Source organism: Kogia breviceps, chromosome 5, assembly GCF_026419965.1.
Source record: "Kogia breviceps isolate mKogBre1 chromosome 5, mKogBre1 haplotype 1, whole genome shotgun sequence".
Classification (NCBI taxonomy): Eukaryota; Metazoa; Chordata; class Mammalia; order Artiodactyla; family Physeteridae; genus Kogia; species Kogia breviceps.
The window spans coordinates 4,806,373-4,829,265 of NC_081314.1; the positions used below are offsets into that span (position 1 = coordinate 4,806,373).

Genomic DNA, 22,893 nt, shown 5'->3' on the forward strand with positions numbered 1-22,893 from the left:
ATATAATCTTTCCAAATGTAATCTCACAACACATTTGACTTCAATAAAACCACACAACTACATTATAAGGCTGTGCTTTGAAAAGACAGTAATCACCTGGTGAAGGCAAAAATCCATATTTATTTGGATAAATAATAGTTTAAGGTTGTGGTCATTTCATCAACATTATTACCAAAATGTTTTTAGAAAGTTTTCATGCAACTCTTGTCTCCTATCAACCAAAATACTACCATAATTTAAAAAACAAAAGAAGATACTTTAATGATTTACTCTTTTGAAGGACAAGTCTCATGAGAAGATACAATACTTATTTAGCAAAGTAAACGCTTCCTGAGATATATCTATCAGTAATGCTGGTAATTTGCTTGTCTGTAAGGCTTTGATGAACTGGTCATTTAAAGGGCAGATTACTGGGTCCTTTGTTAAAGGAACTGCCAACAACAATCACTGTTATGATAAATGCCTGGAAAAAAAAATCTTTGGAAGACAGAATTAAACCAGCCATATAAAGCAGACTTCGTTATTTTACTGTGAAGCTTATGAAAAAGATAATTTTAAGGGTGTGTGCACCATACAAGTGTATAGGAAATTTAGGACGTAAGAGCTGTATACACTGAAAGTATGTAAAACTTCTGTATCAAATTTTTCCCGAGCATGCATTTTCAAAATTAGCTGTTACCGAGTAAAAGGCTCACAACTGAAGAGTTTCAATCACTAAATTCCAACATGTAGGAAATCCTTATTAAAAATCTGAAATAAAACTGAGTAACTGAAGTGCTTGTGGATGAGTAACAGAGTTAAGATTAATTAGATATCATTTAAAATTTAACTTAAAATTAGAATTCTCCTAAAAATGAATATTTATTTAGAAAGCTGTTCTAATATATCAATCATAATCTTGAATCTCTGGCAAGATTGCTATCAAAAACAAATCTTGAACACTTCCTATAGATATCATTTCATTCTTCTTTAATTGAGAGGAAAAAAATCCCATTTAACCGAGAACGTGCTACTGAAAGTTCTTATAGTATAGTCCAGCAAGAACTAGGCTTAAGTTTACCATTATTTAGCTTATTTTATGGCAAAATTATATTAATAGAACAAAAGAGTGGGCACAGGGGCAAAGAGGTAGATGACATGCAATTTCCAAGTCATTATTTGAAAACTGATATGTGAAATCAGACAAACCTATACCTAAGAGTTCCTAAAGGAACTTGCTATTTGAATGAATGCGCTTAGCTTCTTTTGGTACAAAATTTCACTTTCAAAGTGTAAAACACATTCCTTTAAAAAGTTTACTACACTGTTTTGAGAATTCTTAGACATTATATAGATCAATGCTTGCTTCTGTAAAGGTCAGAAATGCTTATTTTTTAATGGTGAAAAGGGGAAAATGGGGCAACTCTGCATGCCCCTGATAATTACATATAGTCTTTCCATATGTATTGGAGAAATTAGACTAGAAATATCAAAGATAAACTTATGGAAAAAAAATTAGCCCACACGTACCTAACAGAATAAGAACACTGACACACAGTGTTCCAAGAAACTCACATATAGAAAGACATACACAATTATAGGAAACTTGTACCTGTGGTTGAGCCAAGATATAATTTAAGACAATGATCAGTTATGTTAAAAACTTAAAAAAAAGGTTTTTAGCATTTTATGTATTGTATCAAATGCACCTACTGGTGCAAGATACGCAAGAATTTCATTAATGCAGCTTTGAAAAGGAGCTCTAACAAGATAGTGATCGATATTTTTAACAGATCATGCTTATTCACAAAGGATTCATACTCTTCTTTCTTTCAAAAGGAGTAGAAACAGCTTATAGAGAGGATACCAAAAAAAAAAAAAAAAAAGGAAATTGAAATTGGGGGTGGGAGAAGATAAAAATGGAAAAAACAAAGTAAGCGGAAGCAAGTTGTGTGTTACTCAAATATATGCAATAAGGTCCTGCAGGCTTTGTTAACACAGAGCTATATATTTGACTTCGAGCTCTTGTTAATTACAGTTAACATAAAAGAAATATAAATGTTCTTAAAATTTAAAATATCATCACAGGGCTTCCCTGGTGGCGCAGTGGTTGAGAATCCGCCTGCCGATTCAGGGGACGCGGGTTCGTGCCCCGGTCCGGGAAGATCCCACATGCCGCGGAGCGGCTGGGCCCGTGAGCCATGGCCACTGAGCCTGCGCGTCCGGAGCCCGTGCTCCACAACGGGAGAGGCCACAACAGTGAGAGGCCCGCGTACCACAAAAAAAAAAAAAAAAAAAAAAATATCATCACATGTTACGCCTAAGAGTTAACGTCTAATTTCTTGAAACAAACTGTTATGACTATCCCAGACATACATTTAGCAACATTTTCTGGACTAAGTTAGCAATATCTAAGAAACAGCTGCTGTAAATAAAGACAGAAATTTTCTGAAGATTAATGGTTAATAGTCACTGTGAACATGAGTGGGATTAGTCAGAAACAACTCTTTTTCCCTTCCTGTTCTCCTTCTAATAGTATGTAGATCTAGAAAGGGAATACCTTCTTTATCTTGTTATTACCACTAGCAGACATGTATTTATAGAAAGATGTTTTGGGCTTCCAGAACACAGGTTACAGCACCACTATTTCTGGGCCAAATATCACAATTAAAAACCGAAAAAAATACAATGAGCATCGTCCAAATTTTTTAGTATTTACCACCGGGGATCTTCAAACTCTGACAATAACCAGGAAACAAAACAGCATAAAAATGCTACTTCTTGAGGATATTTATCAATGAATACACATTCTAAATTATTACCACCTATTTAAATTTACTTGTCAAATGTGGAAAATATTTTAGAAGTTGTCAAGTGAAGCCTAAACACAGAAGCTAATTTCTGGTAAGCAAATGCATTTAAATGCTCTATATCCATCACAAAAATCTAATACATTTCCTGATTTGTGTGATTTAGAATATTAGTACAAGTGCACGCACACACACAAAGAATGTCAGCTAGAATAGAGTCAGTCATTTCTCTCATCTAACTACCTACCAACCCAAATCTTAATGAAAACAAAATATTAAAATAATTCCACTTAACATTTCTTTCTTCTCAATAGGCTGCCAAAACTATCTGCAGGTTTAAATACATAGAAGAGGTATGAGTTCATACTTTTAAATTGCTGAAGAACTAGAATGGAAAAAACCCCCAAACAGATGTTATATGTTTGTTCTGGTTCAATAATTTCAGGCTATATTTAAATTTCCTTCTCATCTGAACAAGTTCAGTAACAGTCTTTTCTTAAAAAGCTTTACTACAGAGTTCTACATTCTTCAGGAAAAAAATAAGATGGGTTTAGCAAATTATACACACACTTTTCTGTTCTGTTCAAAGCCTTGGTTTACTTAAAACCCATCTGATGAAAAGTTAAAATACAACAATAACAAAGAGACCTTACCAACTATTTCTGAGTTTTTTAATTGTTTCTCAAATTTCACGCTGAAAATAATTATCAAGACCTCTCAGAGTAGGTACGCTGTGGTGACTTACGTAGAGAAAATTAACTAACTAAAGAAGAAGGTGGTAGACACATGAACAGAAGCATGTAACAGTGGATGAGCAGTTAATAATTTCTCATCACCAATTCTGAAGCCCAGTCATGTGCTGAAAATAATATCAGCATGTCAGGTGTCCCATTTCAGCTAGCCACAGAAAAGCTAAGAGGAGAAGAAATGCTTAGGATCCACTGAAACACCACTTCAAACAATGAGATACAGATCTATGGTTAAAAATCTGGCAGCAGACAATCCACCTTAGGCCAACTATCACAATAAAACTAGGAAGATACAACAGACCATAAAGGATAGCAGTCACATACTTTGTGAACCCAAGTGGTGAGTAAAAATGTCTTCAAATTATACTATTTTTTCTCAACTCAAGATAATTAAAATCCCAATTTAATACATATGTATAAAAATCACAGTACAGAAAAAACTAGTGTAAGAATATACCTCAATTTCTGTTCTAAGGGATATACCCACATTGATATCCACATGTTCTTCTCTTGCCACCCCCTACTAAACTTTGAGAAATAAAAGACTCCTCTTAAAAATTTCTCTAATCCCAGTAGTTGTTTTAGCTGGATTTTAGGCAGTACTCCCTTTCCTCTCTCTTCTCCCCAGCCCCTGTAATACTGTACTAGTTAAGCAGATGCATTTTTTCCCAGTATTTCATCCAGAACATTAGCACTTCCTTTTTTGGTGAATATTTAAACAATCTTAAAGGAGGCTAATAGATGTGAAGTACTTATTTATTTATATAAAACAGGAGGAAAAAAGACAGGTGTTTCATAATTAAATGTTATCTGTGATCTTGTTTAGGCTCTTGGATCAGGTAAAAAATGGTCATGAATGACATTATTGGGACAACTGGCAAAAATGTGAAAATGAACTGTATGTTACATATTAGATAATAGTGTAACAAATCTGAATTTGGTAATTATACTATTTTTTACATAATAGGAAACATGCTAAAGTATTTTGGGGTTAATAGACATGCTATCTGCAAGTTACTCTTAAATGGCTCCTAAATAATATGTTAGGATGATAAAGCAAGTATGACTAAATGTTCACAAATGTTGAACTTGGTAAGATTATTGAAAATTAAAAATTTTTTCAAAACAGAGATTCAAAGATTTTCCCTTCTTTTTGGTTAGGAAATAATATTCTTAGAATCTTCTAGTCTCTAAGACCACTATCTTCTTCAAAGTTTCTGTTGTTCTCTAAATGTAGGTAGTGCTGCCCAAGGTCCTGGCTGGATTCTTTTCCCCTACTCTGTTCCTAGGAAATGTTAGCCTTTCCTAAAGCTTGAACTCTAAAATAAAATAATATAAACAAAGAAACAAATAAATAAAAGATTATTCAATCTCTTCTAGCCTTAACTTCTCTACCAAGCTGCAAGTCTGCAGCGAAAGCTGAACCCTGAGTACTTACTTCCACGTTGACTTTCCACTGGCTCTTCGACTCGAAACAAAAATCTCATCACTGTTTTCTCCTTCCCAAACCAACTATTTCACTAATACTTCCTAATGGTACCACCATTCCCTCAATCAGGTCTGACACGTTGGAGTCAAATTTGACTGCTTCCCTATCATATCTAATCAGTAGCAAAATTATTCAATTCTAACCTTCTGATAACCATTCTTTCCTCATCTCCATTGCCTAATTCAGGCCTTCATTACCTTTCTAATATCTCTGATCTCTATCCAATCCACCATTTCTTCTCTGTTGTCTTCACATGTTTTATGCACCAATCAAATTTAACCATCCTTATCACATATGCCCTGTACTTCCACAGTGGTTCACAGTATTTCCTCTAACTGGAAGGTACCTTTTCCCTCAGTCCTTTCACTCTGCGTGACCGAATTCTACCCAATCATTGGTTTCCCAATTTGTGGCCACCACTTAATTGTCTCTGACATGGGAATTCTTTCCTAATAGACAATAGTTTGCTAGCCTTCCATTCCTTAAGCAAACTCACAGCTCTTTGAGGTTCTCTTAAAATCATGGGCAACAAAGACAAAACAGAAGTAAAGGAGATCAATTTCAAAACTTTTCTTACCTCTTTTCTTTTTTCCTTTAGAATTAAGTGGTGGGCCAATAAAACTCCACACAGGTAAGGATTTTGAAAGTAATTGGCTCTAAACCTCAAAGTCAAACATTCCTGATTAATAGGATGACAGCTTTATTATTTCTGGTGATTGGCAAGACTATTTCCCTGGGGGCCCATCTCCTTTCAGAAAGTAAGCTCAAGCCGGTCTGTTGAAACACCCACCTGGCTGTCCAGGTGGAATATAAAGAAAGTAGATTTTCTAGTTAGCTTTGTATTTAGAGTAACTATCATATAGAAATGGAGTACAATAGGTCTGTCACCATCTTTTCCTATTCATTCTAGTTAGATAAATATTGCCTCAAATTACATTAGCTTTTGTAGCAGGCTTGTCACTTGCTAACCAATTACTGTAAAATGCAGCCAACTAGTATCTAGGTACTTTTTACTCTACCTATTCAACTTAAGTTTCAACCTCCCTGAATTTACATACACGTTCTTTCACTTTCTCAATTGCCGCATACTGTAGACTGTTAAATTCACAAATACTATCATCCAATGATAGCTATGACTTCCTGCTTTAACATCATCTGGACATTTTATAAGCATGTTCTTAGGTTTTCATCTAAATCTGAGATCCAGTCCTAAAAAGATGACAGGCCATTAAAAACTTTTCCTCTAAATTTTAGCATCCCTGATTATCCTCTACTAGATATCCTTAACTGAAACTGGTCAAAATATAATCAGATAATAAATTATGTAAGTACTAGGTACAAATTATTAGGAAATATATTTGGTGTGGTTACATAACAGTTTGGGCTTACATCCTCAAGGTACTTAGAGTATAATTATTAGGAGAGAACATTTAACCAGTAACAATCTCTAACAAGTAACCCACCGTGGTGATTCTTTAAAATTATGTAGTTCAGATCCACTATGCAGAAACATATAGATGAACCTCAAACATAATACTGGATAAAAGAGGACAGACACAAAATACATAGTGTATGATTCCACTTACTGCAAGTTAAGATAGAGGAGGGAAATAATAGGAAGGGGACACGAAGCGGTCATGAAGAGCTTATACTACTGTACCTTGATCTGGGTGCTGCTAGTCATGCAGATATGTTCAGTTTGAGCTGTACATTTATGAATGGTGGACTTTTCTGATACAAAATATACTTCAATAAAAAGATTTTTAAAAAGTCATTAGCACCGAGCATTCAAAAACTACATTATCCAAATTCTGAAACCTGAGTTTTTACCATGTGGGTTAACAAGTGGGTGTTAATGATGTATCCAAGCTTCCTGGAGTATAAGTGAAACAAAACAAATTGTGTCATAGGAGTAGTTTAGTTCTGATTTACTCCTAACTTCAAAAATGAAATCTCACAATGACAGGAAATATTGGATGCCTTGTCTAGCACAAAATAACTTGAGGTTATTTAACAAGAACATTTTAATACAACAATTGTGAAACTAGATGTAAACAGATGTAAGTAATCACTATAAAGACTTAATTTAACGGCAATCATCAAGTATCTAGAAAAAGACATAAGCAAAGACATAAGCTTACTCATTCATTTTAAGTTAATAATTCATGTTTATTACTTTCCTTATTCATTTCTCTTTAAATATTGGTGCTATCATGAGGAAGGACAAGCTGACTCAAGGGGATGGTGCACCTAGCAACTGTTACTCTCATTTGTTAACTACATTTAAGTATTTTCTTCATTGAGGCAGAAACACTTTTAAGTGTTTATCAGTAAGGATAAATCCTTACAAGCTACCTGATTTCTTCCTTTAGTCAACCTGAGGTAAAGTTTCTTCCCTCTAGTACTCCCCTTCACCTTACTGACCTGATATTTACAAAGAGGGTAAAGTTGTTTGCTATAAATTCTTACCCTTAGCTTTTACAAAGGACTCCCAATGAGAGCCTGCTCCCCAGTGATCATCAGAATAGGTTTCTAAACTAATTCTGTCGATGTAACAAAGTAATGCCAATAATGATTAAGTCTGGGAAGCTGTTTTTTAAAGAAGAAAAAACAGGAAGTCAAATTTTCAAGTTACTATTCTGAAATGCCAATAGGCTAGGCTATCACTAAAAATTGGCACAGGGCTTAAAAGCTTCCTGGAGAGTAAGATAATCTCCATAAAGCTACATTATTCATTTTAATAAACAGTCAATGCAAATAATCTGGGCTCCCTGTATTATTTTAGCTATCAGTGTCTATTATTCTTATATTTGGTGATGATTTCAGCTGACTGATTCCCTGATGACTCTGCAAATGACAAATGCAGAAGACAGAAAATGATGGCACCTACAGGAAAAGGGAAAGGAAGGCCTGACAGGAGCTTCGACTTTAGTATAATAACTGAATAAAACATTGGGTATCAATGGAAAGAGAATATCTAAATATAGGCAGAAGCAGACTGAGGGAAAGCTTCCCAACTTGCTAACTCTAATTTAAATAGTGGAGAAAACAAAGGGGCCATTAGAGAGCTCTGAGTCAATGTGAGGAAGGTATATTAGTTACTTATATTTTGATTAAAAGATAGTCTGCTGAAAGAATTCTGGGGAAGAAAAGATACCAGTCTTTCAAGTAAGACAAAAACCAAGAATCTTCACATATCTACGGCAGGTTTAATAAAAACTGACACAGGGCTTTAAAGCTGCCCCTACTGAAAATGATTTCTAAGATTTCATAAACAGGAGCCTGAAATATGGTATATATCCACATTGCTAGGCAAATTTATACCTCTTAAGTAGATAATGTAAGAAATTTATAGTCCCTTAAATCTCTGAATGGTTCTATTTAATAGAATCATCCTTGAAAAATACTGATAATTGCCAAATTATTAATAATATTTTAAAAATCTTAAATTTATAATAGTCAAAAATGAACAAGGCAGCTTGGTGAGATATTTTTCAAAGCTTAACACACATTAATCTTCAACCCCTGTCTACGAAGAAAACGAATGAACAGTCCCACAATACTTTATTAGCTCATAACCTATGAAAAAGTTTGCAGATACCTGCCAACTGAAGTTGTACATGGTTAGAACTAATAAGGCCAGCCACTACTGCTCTTCTCAACTGAAAATTAATTAAGCTAGTTGAAAAGCTAAAAGGAAGCCACTAGTCAGTTTCTACTGCATTGGGCTTGTCACCTTGGTACCAACATGCCAACTTACAGTGAAGAATGGCTGATAGAGAATATAAGTTTTGATTATATTTTGGCACTAACACACTATAGACAAGTATCCAAGTATCTGTTAAAATTCTTTGGTTCTGGACAAGAGGCTCCAAGGAGAAGAGAAAATATTTTCAACCCATGAGAAACTATAGATAAAGCAGCTAGCCTGATTTCTGATACCTTAAACGTTTCTGGCATCTAAAAAAGAAAACAGATAAGGAGTATTTAGTTGTAACAAATGATGAACAGGCAATGTCTATGGCTGCTTTATAATGAAAAGAAATTTTAAATAGATCCAAATTATAAAAAATAAAGCTCAAAACTTTCTACATTGTTTTGATGAAAATAATAGATATTATTCATACTGATGTCATGGTAGCTCGTGAAAGTTAGCTATTTGAAATAAATTACCATATGTCTGAAAACTATTTTATAACATTTCTAAAGAGTACTATTTTTCCTTTTTCTAAGGGAAAAGTATAAAGTACACCCCAAAAGTACTCACCCTGGCTACATCTGGTAAGCCATCTGAATGATTAAAACTTCATGCTTGTTTCATGCCACAATTTGCATTTATGTCTCAATTTATATTGCTACAAATTCAAATTCAATTTAAAAATTGAATTTATAAACATAGCACTATACATTTTAAAACTTCTTGTTCTACAAGTAACCATTTAAAAACATTTTTAAGTAAGGAACACATCACCAAAAAGACAGTTTGTTAGAAAATTTCTTGAGTGATACAGTAAGTCAAGCCTAAGAATTACTGTTATCATTCCTCATTCCTGAGCAATGTAGACCATGTCTTCACATGACACGTACATGCACATAGCAATACTCTATTCTAATGAAAGAGATGCAGTTGAGTCTAGGAGTGTTATCCAACATATGCCAAAGGACACAAATGCGCTGCCAGGCAGAGTTAAAAGAATCTAACAAAGCTTTGTGTGAGTTTTAAAAACATTGTTTGCACTCAACTTCTATTAATTAGACACAGAATGATGGAGTGCTAATAAATATTCAGCAAAATAAGTGAACAGAGCATATACTACTTAAAATGTGTATTAAGCAGAAAGATAAACCAAAGTATCTGCTGCCATACATGAACTCCAAGACTTCAGTCTATATTTTAAAAAGTTAAAAATAAAATTTATACAACATTTCTGTGAGAAAACAAACTGCTTTAGGGGTTTATAAAACAGCAATGCAGATCTGGTGAATTCTAGCAAACAAGCTTAAGGTTAAATTTTCTTGCCGAGAATTAAACAATGACTACTACTTTGATACCTTAGTCCTTTCCCTCCTCCAATTTCTTAATATAAAAAAACATTTTGCTTTGAGTCACTACGACTTTTACAGAGAAATCATATAAAATGGCGCAAAATTAAAATAACTGTAGGTAGTTTATTTTATAAAATGTTTTTACATTAAATACACATGGGTAAGGGGATATTTCATGTAATAAAATCCAATAGAAAAAGTCCTTCAAAAAATACACTTTTAAGTGCAGTAAAAAGGAAAGTATGTCTGTATTCTATTTAAAATACAGTTTGTCCTTTTGGTTTATTTTGCTGCTTTGTCCCATGCTGGATACCATGTGATTCTCCCCCCCAAATAATAAAGATAAGCTTTAACGATGAGAAACCATTACAGTGCAAAGCAGTTCATGCATACACTTTTGCATGTATGCATTCCATATGAAAGTATTCATACCTATCCCAGAGGTTCTTTGATTCCTGAATCGTGTTCAAATGGAACGCTTGGAAGAAAGCAGTTGAAGGATTCCTGTGAGATCCAAGAATCAAATGGAAATGAAGTTGAGAAAGTACAGTAAAATCACTTACTTTTCAAAACAAGATGGAAAACTAATGAGAACCTACTGTATAGCACAGGGAACTCTACTCAATGACCTAAACGGGAAGGAAATCCAAAAGAGGGGATATATGCATACGTATCGCTGATTCACTTTGCTGTACGGTAGAAACTAACACAACATTGTAAAGCAACTATACTCCAATAAAAATTTAAAAAATTAAATAAACTCATTTCCCAAAAAATTTTTAAAAGATTTTAGATTTCTAATACAATGCAACTGCTTTAATAAAAAGAAAAAAAACCCACATAAGCTTGATTAAAAACATTTTGAAAGAAATTTAAAAACCGGACAAAATCCAGCAGACCCTAACAACAATTCAGGATCACACTTCTAAAAAAAAGGCGTAATACAGATAAAATGAAATACTAACTAGCACCCAGTTGTGTGTGTATATACATTTACATACATATGAATGTGACCAGTTCATAGCCTAAATCAACAACTACTCTGTATCAGATGCCTTTATAAATCCCTACACATTTAACAGTTTAACAGAACTGTTCTCAGATACAGTATTCATGTAAAATTAGTTAAACAATAGCTTCATGATATGAAAATTCTTCATAGGACCTATTTGACAGGATTTGATGGTGACCAATGAGTCCTTTTCTGGGTTGGACTTGACACAATTTCCACCTTCAGAATTCATTTATTTATGGGTGGTTTCTCTGGGTTAAGGCAAAAAATGGTGCTGCAATTGGAGGGCAGCCTTCTAACTTCCTCCATTTGTACAGTGCCCCTTTTAAGGGGTAAGAGCTTATACACCATTATCACCATCCATTTCTACTATTCCCTGGAGACACATTCCCTAGGGCTGTAACTATGGAATCTTAATGGGGCAAGCTCTCAGCATGCTGGTTTCACCTCACATCTCAGAAGTTCTCAGGAGACTAACCTTTGGACAAACTTGCTCTCTAACAGTTCTGTCTCCACCTCAGAATATTTCCATGGTCTCCAGCCACTCCCAACCCATACAATAGGGAGCCAACAAAAACTTGCCACATCATTTCTAAAATTCCTGACTGGTGTTGTAGCAGATTAACAGTAGCAAGCTAAGAATATAAGTGCTTACTGTATACCAGACACTATTCTAAGTGCTTTACATTTATTAAACTCAAGACTACAACAGCCCTAAGGGCTAGGTGCTACTATTATTACCATCTCACAGATAAGGAAACTGGGTCAGACAGAAGTAACTTGCCCAATGTCACAGAGCTAGTTAAGTGGCAATCTGGTCCCAGGGTTTATGCTCTTAAACCACTATGCTAAGCATATAACAGAGTTAAATTTTAACCTCTCTAGGTCTGTCTCCATCAGTTAGATGGTGATATTACCATCTAGCCTTGCAGGGTAATAGGTAACTAGTGCTCCTGGCATTTAGTCAATGCTCAATAAATGACAGTTATTATCTTTATCGTCAAAATGAGGTTCAGATACAACATGGCAATTCTGAGACACTAACTAGTGCCTTAGGAGAGTCTGTAGTATTATTAGTACAATAAGAAAACTATTTCCAACTTCTACTGGAATAGCAATCAAATATCAATGATCATCAAATAAAATACTCACTCAATAGAATTCCATTTCAAAACTCATAGGACATGAAGACATATATTATCAGGACTTCCCTGGTGGTGCAGTGCTTAAGAATCCGCCTGCCAACGCAGGGGACATGGGTTCAAGTCCTGGTCCTGGAAGATCCCACATGCCGCGGAGCAACTAAGCCCGTGCGCCACAACTACTGAGCCTGCGCTCTAGAGCCCACAGCCACAACTACTGAGCCCTGAAGCCCACGCGCCTAGAGACCATGCTCAGCAACAAGAGAAGACACTGCAATGAGAAAGCCATGCACCGCAATGAAGAGTAGCCCTGGCTCGCTGCAACTAGACAAAGCTCGTGCACAGGAATGAAGACACAACACAGCCAAAAATAAATAAACAAACAAAACAAAACTGAAAAGACACATACTGGGGACTTCCCTGGTGGTGCAGTGGTTAGAATCCACCTGCCAATGCAGGGGACACGGGTTCGAGCCCTGGTCTGGGAAGATCCCACATGTCATGGAGCAACGAAGCCCATGCACCACAACTACTGAAGCCTGCATGCCTAGAGCCTGTGCTCAGCAACAAAGAGTAGCTCCCACTCGCCACAACTAGAGAAAGCCTGCATGGAGCAATGAAGACCCAACGCAGCCAAAAATAAATAAATAAATAAATTTTTAAGAAGACCTATATTTATCTACTGAATTGTAAAAAAAAATATTTTCTAGAAGGCATTTTATATTTTAACCAGTAGGGTAATCTGTTAGATGATCCAAATCTGGGAAAGGCAGATAGACACTAGATGCCAGTATGTCACCAAAGCAACTGTTTGACTAATTAGGAGTCTTCAGTGTGTGTACTTCTTTTTGCTTCCCCTACTTCAACTCCTTTCTGTTCTTTTAACTGTTTCTCTACTTTTCTCCTGACTAGGTCTAAGGCAATTAAAGGCACTGATTGGACCTACTAATATCAAGAAAGAATTAACAGGTTGATAACTACTGTTTAGTTAACAGCTTGTATCCTCTCAAGATATATTTGCTAGGCCCCTTTTTTTTCACTGTACTTAGAAAATCAGTCTGCCAAATTAAATGAAAGCCAACTAAACCAACTGAAAACTCAATTTGGCTTTTTTACCAGGCTCACCCAAGACCATATGGGAATAAGTCTGCTATTCACACAGGTCTGTTTGGAGACTTTGGGTTTAAAATAAACAGAGTGACATGACACAAAGAGGAAGGTAGTAAATACAAGAAAATAACAAAGAGTAAACTTGGAAGTTATTCTGCAAGTCGGGAATTCAAAATTCATTAAAGAACATTTACAATATATTTTTAAGGAAGATATTCTTTAGAAGAACTTCAGATCCCCTGATTCTGGAAAAATATATACATATATATTTAATCTGAATCAAATTCAAATGCCAAATAAATTGGTTTTAAATAAAGTCACATGACTTTAGTTATGAAATTCCAGAATTTTTACAGCACAGACACTAATAACGAAATGTTTCTCATAGGTCAAATGTAGAAGTGAAAAAAGAACATATCTGCAGTTAGTTGTATATCTTGGGGGCGAGAAAAATAACTGTGAAATAAAATACAGTACTATATATGGACTTAAAGTCTTTAGAACATGTCAACAAATACACTTAGGTTGCAAAAGCTGGCAGTTAACAATTCCTTTTTACATATATATTCAAAATGAATAAGCCATATGGAGTTATACAATCTATGTAGTGTAAAAAATTTTAAATACTTGAGATTCCAAGGATAAACATTTAGTCTTATAAAATATGAAATATCTGATTTCTGGAATACTTAAGCTGGGATGTTATCCATAAACTGATTTTTCGCAAATAGCAACAATTAGTCTCAAAACATTGATTAGCAGCACAGATTAAAGGAGTCATGTCTGTGAAACCTAGTTGATCAAGAACTTCAAAAGAGCCATCTGTAAATACTGAATGGCCTGATCAAAGACGTCCCTGTTTTGGAATGGCATAAAATTGAGGAAATTAAGAGTTTATGGAAAACACTGTTAATGGGGATCATTTCAAGTTTACAGCCTATGAAATCTGAAGGCACCAAGAGGCAAATGATATTAAAAATGTGTTAGAAATATTGAATTTTATGCAGCTTTGGTCACAAATTCTCTTCTGCTCAAGAAATAAAATTTGAAAACTGTTCTCTAACAACATATTTGATGTCAATGTAAGCTACTAAACTTAATATAAAGCCAATCAAGCACTTCTTAGGAAGACTCACCTAAAACAGTTTTCCTATTTGTAGAAAATTTTCAAAACCAACGAACAAAATACTTCTTTTCTCTCTGACTTTATATACTGAACAGTCTGTCATGATAATCACCAAGTACATAAAGTAGTACATGAGAAAGTAACTTAAATGTGACATATGTCTACCTATTAAACTCAGGTACTATCTTTGTAGGGTAACTATAATAGCGAGGAAAAACATACGTATATATTCTACCTCAAAACTAAGCTAAAAGACTCTTTTAGCTTAAGGAATGAGGTACATGAGCCCTCTCCTCAGCAAATACCTTCTCCTTCTCTTATGTCAAAACTCAACTTCAGAAATCTCTAAATAGAAACCGGGCAAATACAGTAAGCTGAGGAACAACAAGAGCCATCTCCAACATTATCATCTAGGGATTTTAAATGATTTTTAAAATATCCTTTAGGTAAAGGGTTACAACACAACAGATCAGGGCAACAGAAGCTTTTCCTTCATCCTATCTTATAGTCAGGAAAGTAATAAAACAGAACTAACTCTGGGAATATCCAAGAGCACTGGCTTTGGCGTCAGAAGGCCTGAATCTGACCTTATGCCTTGTGTGACTTAATAGCTGTGTGACTCAAATCCTCAGCACCTCGGTTTCCTTAATCCATAAAAAAGGGGAGAAAAACTCATTACAGTTACTGAAAAGATAAAATGAAATTATATATACATACAGTCTGAAACAATTAAGCCTGGTCTATGTTTAACATAGGATTATGATTTCCAAATATGCTGTATAAAGATCAACTTTTGGTACAGTATCTTAAACATATACCAAATATTTCATCATTATTAAGGTACTACTGAGGCAAACAGAACACTTAAGGCAAACAATTCATAAACTTAGAGCCAAGTATAACAAGCTATTGAGTATATTCCATTGGAGAATTCCACCTCTGGGATTCAGAGCTCCCCCAGGATTTCCTTATACACAACTTCACCACAAGATTTTAATTAAAAATACAATAATCACTAAAAAGCACATTGAAATGGTTCCAAGATACATACTTTAACAATAAAAGCCTCAAGAAACACCTTAACAGCAACCATAGACTTAATAATAATTTCCATTTCTCTCCATGACATTTAAACCCTTCACTCTGATTACCGTCAAATTAATCACATCATGTTCCAAATCTGACATATTCTCACTCTTCCATATTGTTACACAAAACTGCCTTCTCCTTCTACTTGGAAAATCATCTGCTTCTCTCCTCAGTGACCTAATCTGAATGACTCTTAAGATTCAACTCTAGAGTTAGCTTCAGAAGAAAGCAAAAGTAATAATGGGTTGCTTCTGAGGACAGAAATTGGGTGGCTGGAGGACAGAGGTAGCAGAATGGCTTTCGATTTATATTCATATATTTTGAATTTTGAACTGTATAAATGTATTGCCTATTGCAGAGAATAAGTTAATTTTAAACAGAGATCAGTTAACTACTTCCTCCCCACACAAATCTGACTTGATGTCCTAAATTGTTCCCATTAATAACTTAAATTTCCTCCATCACAGCCTATAACGTATATCAAAGTATGCAACTTCATATCGTAATTACTTTCATATAGCCTGAGATCTTGGAAGGTAGGATAGTTTTATTTCTGTATCCCAGTACTTACTACTCAGAAACCACAAAGAAAGTTGAATGATTCACATATTGCCACTTTGAATGTTTTCCTGGGCATTCAACCTACTTAAGGAGTATTTGCAAACTTCATTTTTTGCCACACAATAGTCTGGGGGCAGGAAAAGGGTTTGACCAAGAGGAAGGTTTACTTTGGCAGCTCTCTCATGAAACATGTCTATGTATGGACTCATACTCAAGGGAATCTTAAAATCTGACCAAAGGCTCAAATTCTAATTTTACCAATGAGGAAAACCAAGAAAGTTAAATGACTTGACCAAAGAAATCAGCTAAATGGTGGAAGAGCCAGGATTAGAACACAACTTGCTGTACCACTTAACTACATCATGCGTTTTCTGGCCTGAAACAATGTCTCCTTTTCTCTGATTATATCCATACCATCCAATTACATTTTTGGATCAAAACCAAACATTCTTGGTATGGTTTGTAGCATGTCAAGAGTTGATCTGGGAAAACAGTGTAGACACTGAAACACTGATGTTTCTGTGATGTATGTTTGCCATACATACTGTTTCAGGTTATGCATGATTGTTCACAAATCACTTGCATACCTCATTTAATCCTCTCAAACTCTCCAAGGTAGGTATTATCCCCATTTTTCATTTGGAAAAACAAGGCTTAGAGGGCTAAACAACTAGCTCAAGGTCAAATGTCTCAAGTATGCAGCACAGCTGAATTTCAGCCCAGGCATGCCTGACTCCATTGTCTATAATGGTTACTCATATGATATGCTATAGTACATAATTAAACACACTACTGATTTGATGAGGAGCCCCCCTCTCCTTTTTTTGCTTTTGTTTTGTTTTCAAAAGTTAGGTAGACCATATAACATGGATTTGTTTTGGTTTAACTTACAAAACCTGTCAGTAAAACTGAATTCTAATTCTACTTAAGAAATTAGTCGGCCTTAAACTTTGTTTTGGGTATTCTTCATGAACAGATTAAACAATTTACTTGTATAATAATGAAGATGGATAGCCTAAACCTTTACAAAGAACATTTAAAACGCACCAGCATTATTTATAATAATTGACACATTAATCGTAGTTTCTCTTCTATACATCAATACTCTTTAGTCAAAGTACAGTGAGAACTTACAGGAAAGGAGGCTTTAAGTAATTTAACATTCAGACTTCACTTGTCTTGCCTACTCTGATGAGTATAAATTATCAAGACATTTACTAATCGTCTATGTCTGAGGTGAACACTATTAAATTATTAATTCAATCTACAGAATTTTCATATAACTGTCATATATAAACATACAACTTAAAGAATGTGAGTTCATTCTTTTTAACAAAGGGTAGCTTGAGTATAAAGATATAAAACTAAATACTTTAATCTGATTTGGTGCTTTAAATTTGAGAGATAAGCAATCCAGAGTAGCATATATGAAATTTAATTCACCTGATTTAAAAGTAGAAATTATGCACATACTTTTTAGAGGTAAAGCAGATAATCAATATACCTTTAATATTACCAGCCAAATGTGAAGTGTATAAATATTATGAAAGTCACCTAATGATGTATAGGAATGATACAAATTGGTTACTGTTCCTAAATCTTTATGGAGGAGTCCCAGTTTTTACCCTAAGCAATGCCAGAATAAGAATATAATAAATAGAGTAATCTCAATCTGGTATGTTCAAGAATTGCTGTGGGAGAGCTTGCTTGGTGGTGCAGTGGTTGGGAGTTCGCCTGCCAATGCAGGGGACGCAGGTTCTTGCCCTGGTCTGGGAAGATCCCACATGCCGCGGAGCTGCTAGGCCCGTGCTCCACAGCTGCTGAGCCTGCGCTCTGGAGCCCTCAGGCCACAGCTACTGAGTCCGTGTGTCGCAACTGCTGAGGTCCACGCACCTGGAGCCTGTGCTCCGTGATGGGAGAGGCCGCCGTGGAGCACGGTGATGAGGAGGCGTGAGGAGTGGCCTCTGCTAGCAGCAGCTGGAGACAAACCCAGCGCAGCAAGGAAGACCCAATGCAGCCAAACAAACACAACAGAATTGCTGTGGGAAAGGCCTAAATTATACCAATGATTCAGGCATGCATATTCTTTGTGATGCGGTAATTCCTATTACACCATTTAAATCACAAGCTTCAAATCACAAGTCTACTGGTTTAGTATAAAGAAAAAACAAACTTAAAGGATTTATTCCAATTCAGGAAATTTGCTACACAGACCCCTTAAATACTGTCATCAATTAAGATTTCTTATTAAAAATCTGATCTTCCCAATAATAAAAAATTACTTAGAAATATCATAGTTCAGGCTACATTTAACCAGACATAACCTGTTTTTGTAAAGCCTCTCTTGTATTTCAAGAGTAATTCAATTAAGAAATAAACGGTATCTGTTTGGAAGAGGAAATACATACTGGTCTAAAACCATTATTAAAGAAGGAATTAGACCACTATTCCTCACTATTAACACGTGTTCCTATTCCTTCTGAGACCATTATTTCATGTCATTTCACTACCTTTACTTCCGTGTTGGTTACCTGCCATTACTTCCTACTCCCACAACGCCCCAGCTTCGACCATTTCGGGAGAGAAACATCAAGCTCCTTTTATACTCCCCTATCAACCATTCCTCAGGGAAGAAATTCACTGGTTTCTTTAGCATCTGATTGGTGGGGCTGCTCTTTGTTACTAGAGGACTCTATAGAGCATGACTGCTTCCAACCTCTTTTGGTGCTGAGAAAGACTAAACTCTATTCTAAATTACCAAGTACCAGATCCATAAATCCAGTATCATGTTTTATCATTTCCAAATCAGTGCTATCAGAATTCTCAAAGAACAAATACATTGGTATTACATTTATTCTCATAAAGGAGAAAGCATATATCCCACTACCAGTACTATGAAAAAACAAAAATGATTTCTCATAGACAATTTAGTTCAAGATACCCTCCATCCCTTACAAGAAAAAGACAGTGTTAATAAATTAGTTACCTGGAGTGTCTTATCCACACACATAAAAACCCTTATATATCCTAAAAAGTTAACCAATGTTCAGCCTACACAATTTAGTTCACACAAAATTTTAAACAATGGTGTATCACTGTGAATAAAAAAGGCCATGCTCCCCCTTATACAACTCTTGGTTTTAGGAATTTCAGGCACTTTTGGATCATCGGCCTTTCTGGAAATCTATGATAATTTCCTTAACTTAGAGCCAGGTTTATGACTAAAGCATATCAACATGGCACTCTGATGAATGCATCAGTATCATTTTTATACTAAATAATGATGTCACTCATACACAGGAAATAACTACTTTGATTACAAAATCCTTACTTACTTAGATAGGCCTAAGATAGTACCTGGCATGTGATTTAAACATCAACTGTAAAGCTGCAAGACAAAATTACCTTCACACTTCAATACTGATAAAGAACCATAAGCTCCCAAAGAAATACAGATTCAAGTTAAGGAGCTTTCATTTTTAAAGACTAAATGCAGTAAGACTTTTTCAGAGTTCTAAGAAGTTCCCTATAGATTTTTGAAACAAAGAGTAGTTCTGCCTCCTGATATACATTTACATAATCCTCTCTTAAACATCACGTTAAAAAAAAAAAAAACTCCATTAAAAGAAGTGTGTATATATGTATATCTCATAAATACATCTATATAGATACATATGAAGTGTATGAACAAAATCTATATTTATAGCACATACCAGGACATACCATTTAACACTCACAATTTATAATATTTTATCAGCAGTCATTAGCAAACTACACAAATAAAACTATTAACAAGATATAAAGATATCTGCCACTACAGGATCCTTACAATCAGGTTTTCAACAGTCTTTTGGTTGCAGTTGACAGTTCACAATTGCAGCCATTCATAAGATTTCCTGGCATGTGGCCTACAGAGTTCACACTGGTCAGCTATCTATGGAAAATGATCTGTACCATGTTCCTTTTCCAAAAGGGCCAGTAATATTTTGCACCTCCCCCTATTTACCAAATAGGAGTCTGTTAAGCGTGTAGGTAGTTTAAACAAATTTTGTAATGTTCACTGTAAAAGTGTCTATGCATTTTTATGAATTATATTTTCAACCATTATTATATCCTCCAGTTTACACAAAATCAATTTGAAGAATCTCAACAACTGACCATAATGATATATCAACTTCATGCTAATTAATACCACATGGTCAATCAGCAATGTTAACTCACAAATTTAACAGTTTTCTTATTTTGTATATACAACCATCAGCCCTTTTAAAGGTGTGATAGTATATAAGGTCTGATTCTTTAAAATAAATGGTCTCAGAATGACCCAATACAGATCCTTGTATTAAGTAGCGCAAACAAAATCACAAGACAGGGTGCTTAATATATCAACTTAAACCACCTGATCTTTTTGTTAATCTTCCATTTTCCTTCCTTTTCTCAACGAGATAGACTGTGTTTACTAATGTCTTAATGGTTTTTTAAAAGGCAAACATCTTTTTTTACAAATATTTTCTAAGGATCTGAAATTTGTCAACCTATTAATAATTACTCAAGACCTCTCACTCCAATGTTTTATTTTACATCTGAATGACTGCAAATAAAATTGTACGAAGATTTTAATTTAAGAAGGCAACCTAAAAAAAAAAAAAAAAAGGCAACCTAAAATCACATTAAAATCACGATTTAGTTAGTACTATCTCCTCAAAAGTAGTCATCTCAGTAATTTAAACATATGTCTGGAAAAACTGTTACTTAATTTCAAGAATACAACTTTAAAAATGCCCTTTCTTTTACAAAGGCTTTCCATTAAAAAACAAATTTAAAAAGACACCCAAACTATTTCTACTGAATGGATTTATTCCTTCACCAGGTGTGTTCGTGCAGTGACAAAAACAGTCAAATGTGTAAGATTACATCTTGGAAACTGGCATGTTAAATTAGAAACCAATGAAAAGGCTATAACAAAAATTAGAAATGCACATTTGATAAGCAATGAAGATTTTAAAAGACTGGGTGGGGAAGGGAAGCGCCACATTTAAGATAGGACTATACACAAATGTAAACCCCTGCACTGGATTAACTGTTACAATTGATAAGAACACTGATACAATCGTATCTGTAGTTCAAATAGTCACAAGTTTGGAAATGAGATTCTTGAAATTCAACTCTTTTAATAAAGTAAGAAAAGAAATAAATGCATCTTTGAGGTCATACCCTAAAGAATACATCCCAAAGTTGCCATTTATCAACAGATCTCTCTGCTTCATACCATATCGTCACCAAAAAGTTCTGGGGGATGTTAATTACAAATGCTGTAAACTGAGAGGTGTGAAGAGGAGAGAAAACACATTTTTCATTCATAGGTGTGCATGTGTTTTTGGGGAGTGAGGGGTTGAGAAAACCAGTCATCATTTCTTGAAGAGATACAGTGTACAGCAGGAACAGAGAGGTAGTAAGCAAATGGTTATTTACCAACCCATCACAAAAAACTGGCTTCTGGCAGCTAAAAAAGGGAAGATGCCTGTTGACTATTACCAAAGGTGAACAAATAAACTCAAGTGGCATTTCAGGTGTACCCCTACGTGTGAAAAGTGAAATATAGCAGAAAATGTAAAGAGGGATTTTTGAGTGGCTTGTGGAATCAGTGTCTTTACTTGGTAGTCCCATCCATATAAAATTTCTCCATGACTAGCTAGCTGAGCTCACTCATGGACACGTGGTACTCTCTAAGAGTTCTCAAATGGAAGAAAGACTCCCCACAATCAAGTCACCTACAAAAAAAAGATGAACTTTGAATTACAAAAAGCAAACAAGATGAATTTCAGTGAGCATTTTTCAAACCAAAAGAAGTATATAACAAAAACACAAAACTTACTCGAAATGAAAAAGAAAAGAATGTGAAGGGACTCAGAAGAAAATAGAAAGAAAAAGCTTTAACAGCTCTCATTGTAGTCCACACACCAATTATTCAAGAAATCTATAAAAATAGTTCTGCTCTTTCAACCCATCTAAAATTAACCTCTCTCAAAACAAAAACCTCAGAAAATAAATTTCTAAATGTAAAGTACCTGAAACTTTCCCTGTAATCTTTAAATGTAATATCTGGTAATGTCAGTTTTTAAACATCTGCATTATACACACTACATCAAATTTTCATGTGACATTTCCTCAAAACCACTTAAAATCCTCATTAAACCATAACCAAACATCAATTGCAGTAGAATTGGTAGAGTAATACACCAATTTTCCCTTAAAACTATTTAAAAGCATCCTCCCTAAATACAGGGAGCCAACTGTTAACATACTTTTACTATAAAGTTACTCTAATTTAAAGAACTACAGCTTTCACTACTGTCAAGAGTCTCCTACCTCCCCTGCCTGTAGTAAAAAGATTGATGGAAGATAAGAACATCTTTCCAATACACTTTTTGCTTAAAAAAAAAAAAAAAAAGCAGCAGCAGCATCTTAAAGAAGTCACTGGGAAGCCTCCTGACCTTCTATCCTCTTTTATTAAAGGGCTGAGAAAGATATGATCTTCAAAGCCGGATTTGACATTTCACCATTATCTCTCCAGCCTTTCCAGATACACTGAAGGAGATACCTTACGTGGTTCTTTCTCTACTAGAGGGCTTTCTGGTTTTCCAGAATGGGACATGTTTACCTAATTTTACCTCTCAGTCTCAAAACTCACACTGACAAAACACTCTGCCATTAAGTGTTCAAGTGTGATTGATATCTAATAAAGAGACACTCCTCCTACACGGCATAACCTACTAGCCA

The 22,893-nt window shown here is 34.9% G+C and overlaps 1 protein-coding gene across 7 annotated transcripts in view; it reads right to left on the minus strand.

Moving 5' to 3' along the window:
* The window catches only part of TSC22D2 (TSC22 domain family member 2), a 57,919-nt gene that overhangs the window by 29,380 nt on the left and 5,646 nt on the right, over positions 1-22,893 (minus strand). For 3 of the 7 annotated variants that reach the window (XM_059064198.2, XM_067033589.1, XM_067033588.1), the window contains exon 2: positions 10,506-10,577. The exons of 2 other annotated variants lie outside the window; for them this stretch is intronic. In XM_059064198.2, coding sequence (XP_058920181.1) covers positions 10,506-10,577 — 72 coding nt within the window. Of the gene's footprint in view, positions 1-9,299; positions 9,383-10,505; positions 10,578-20,978; positions 21,885-22,893 lie in introns of those variants that run through there. 2 more of the 7 variants (XM_067033590.1, XM_067033593.1) reach the window with 2 other exon arrangements.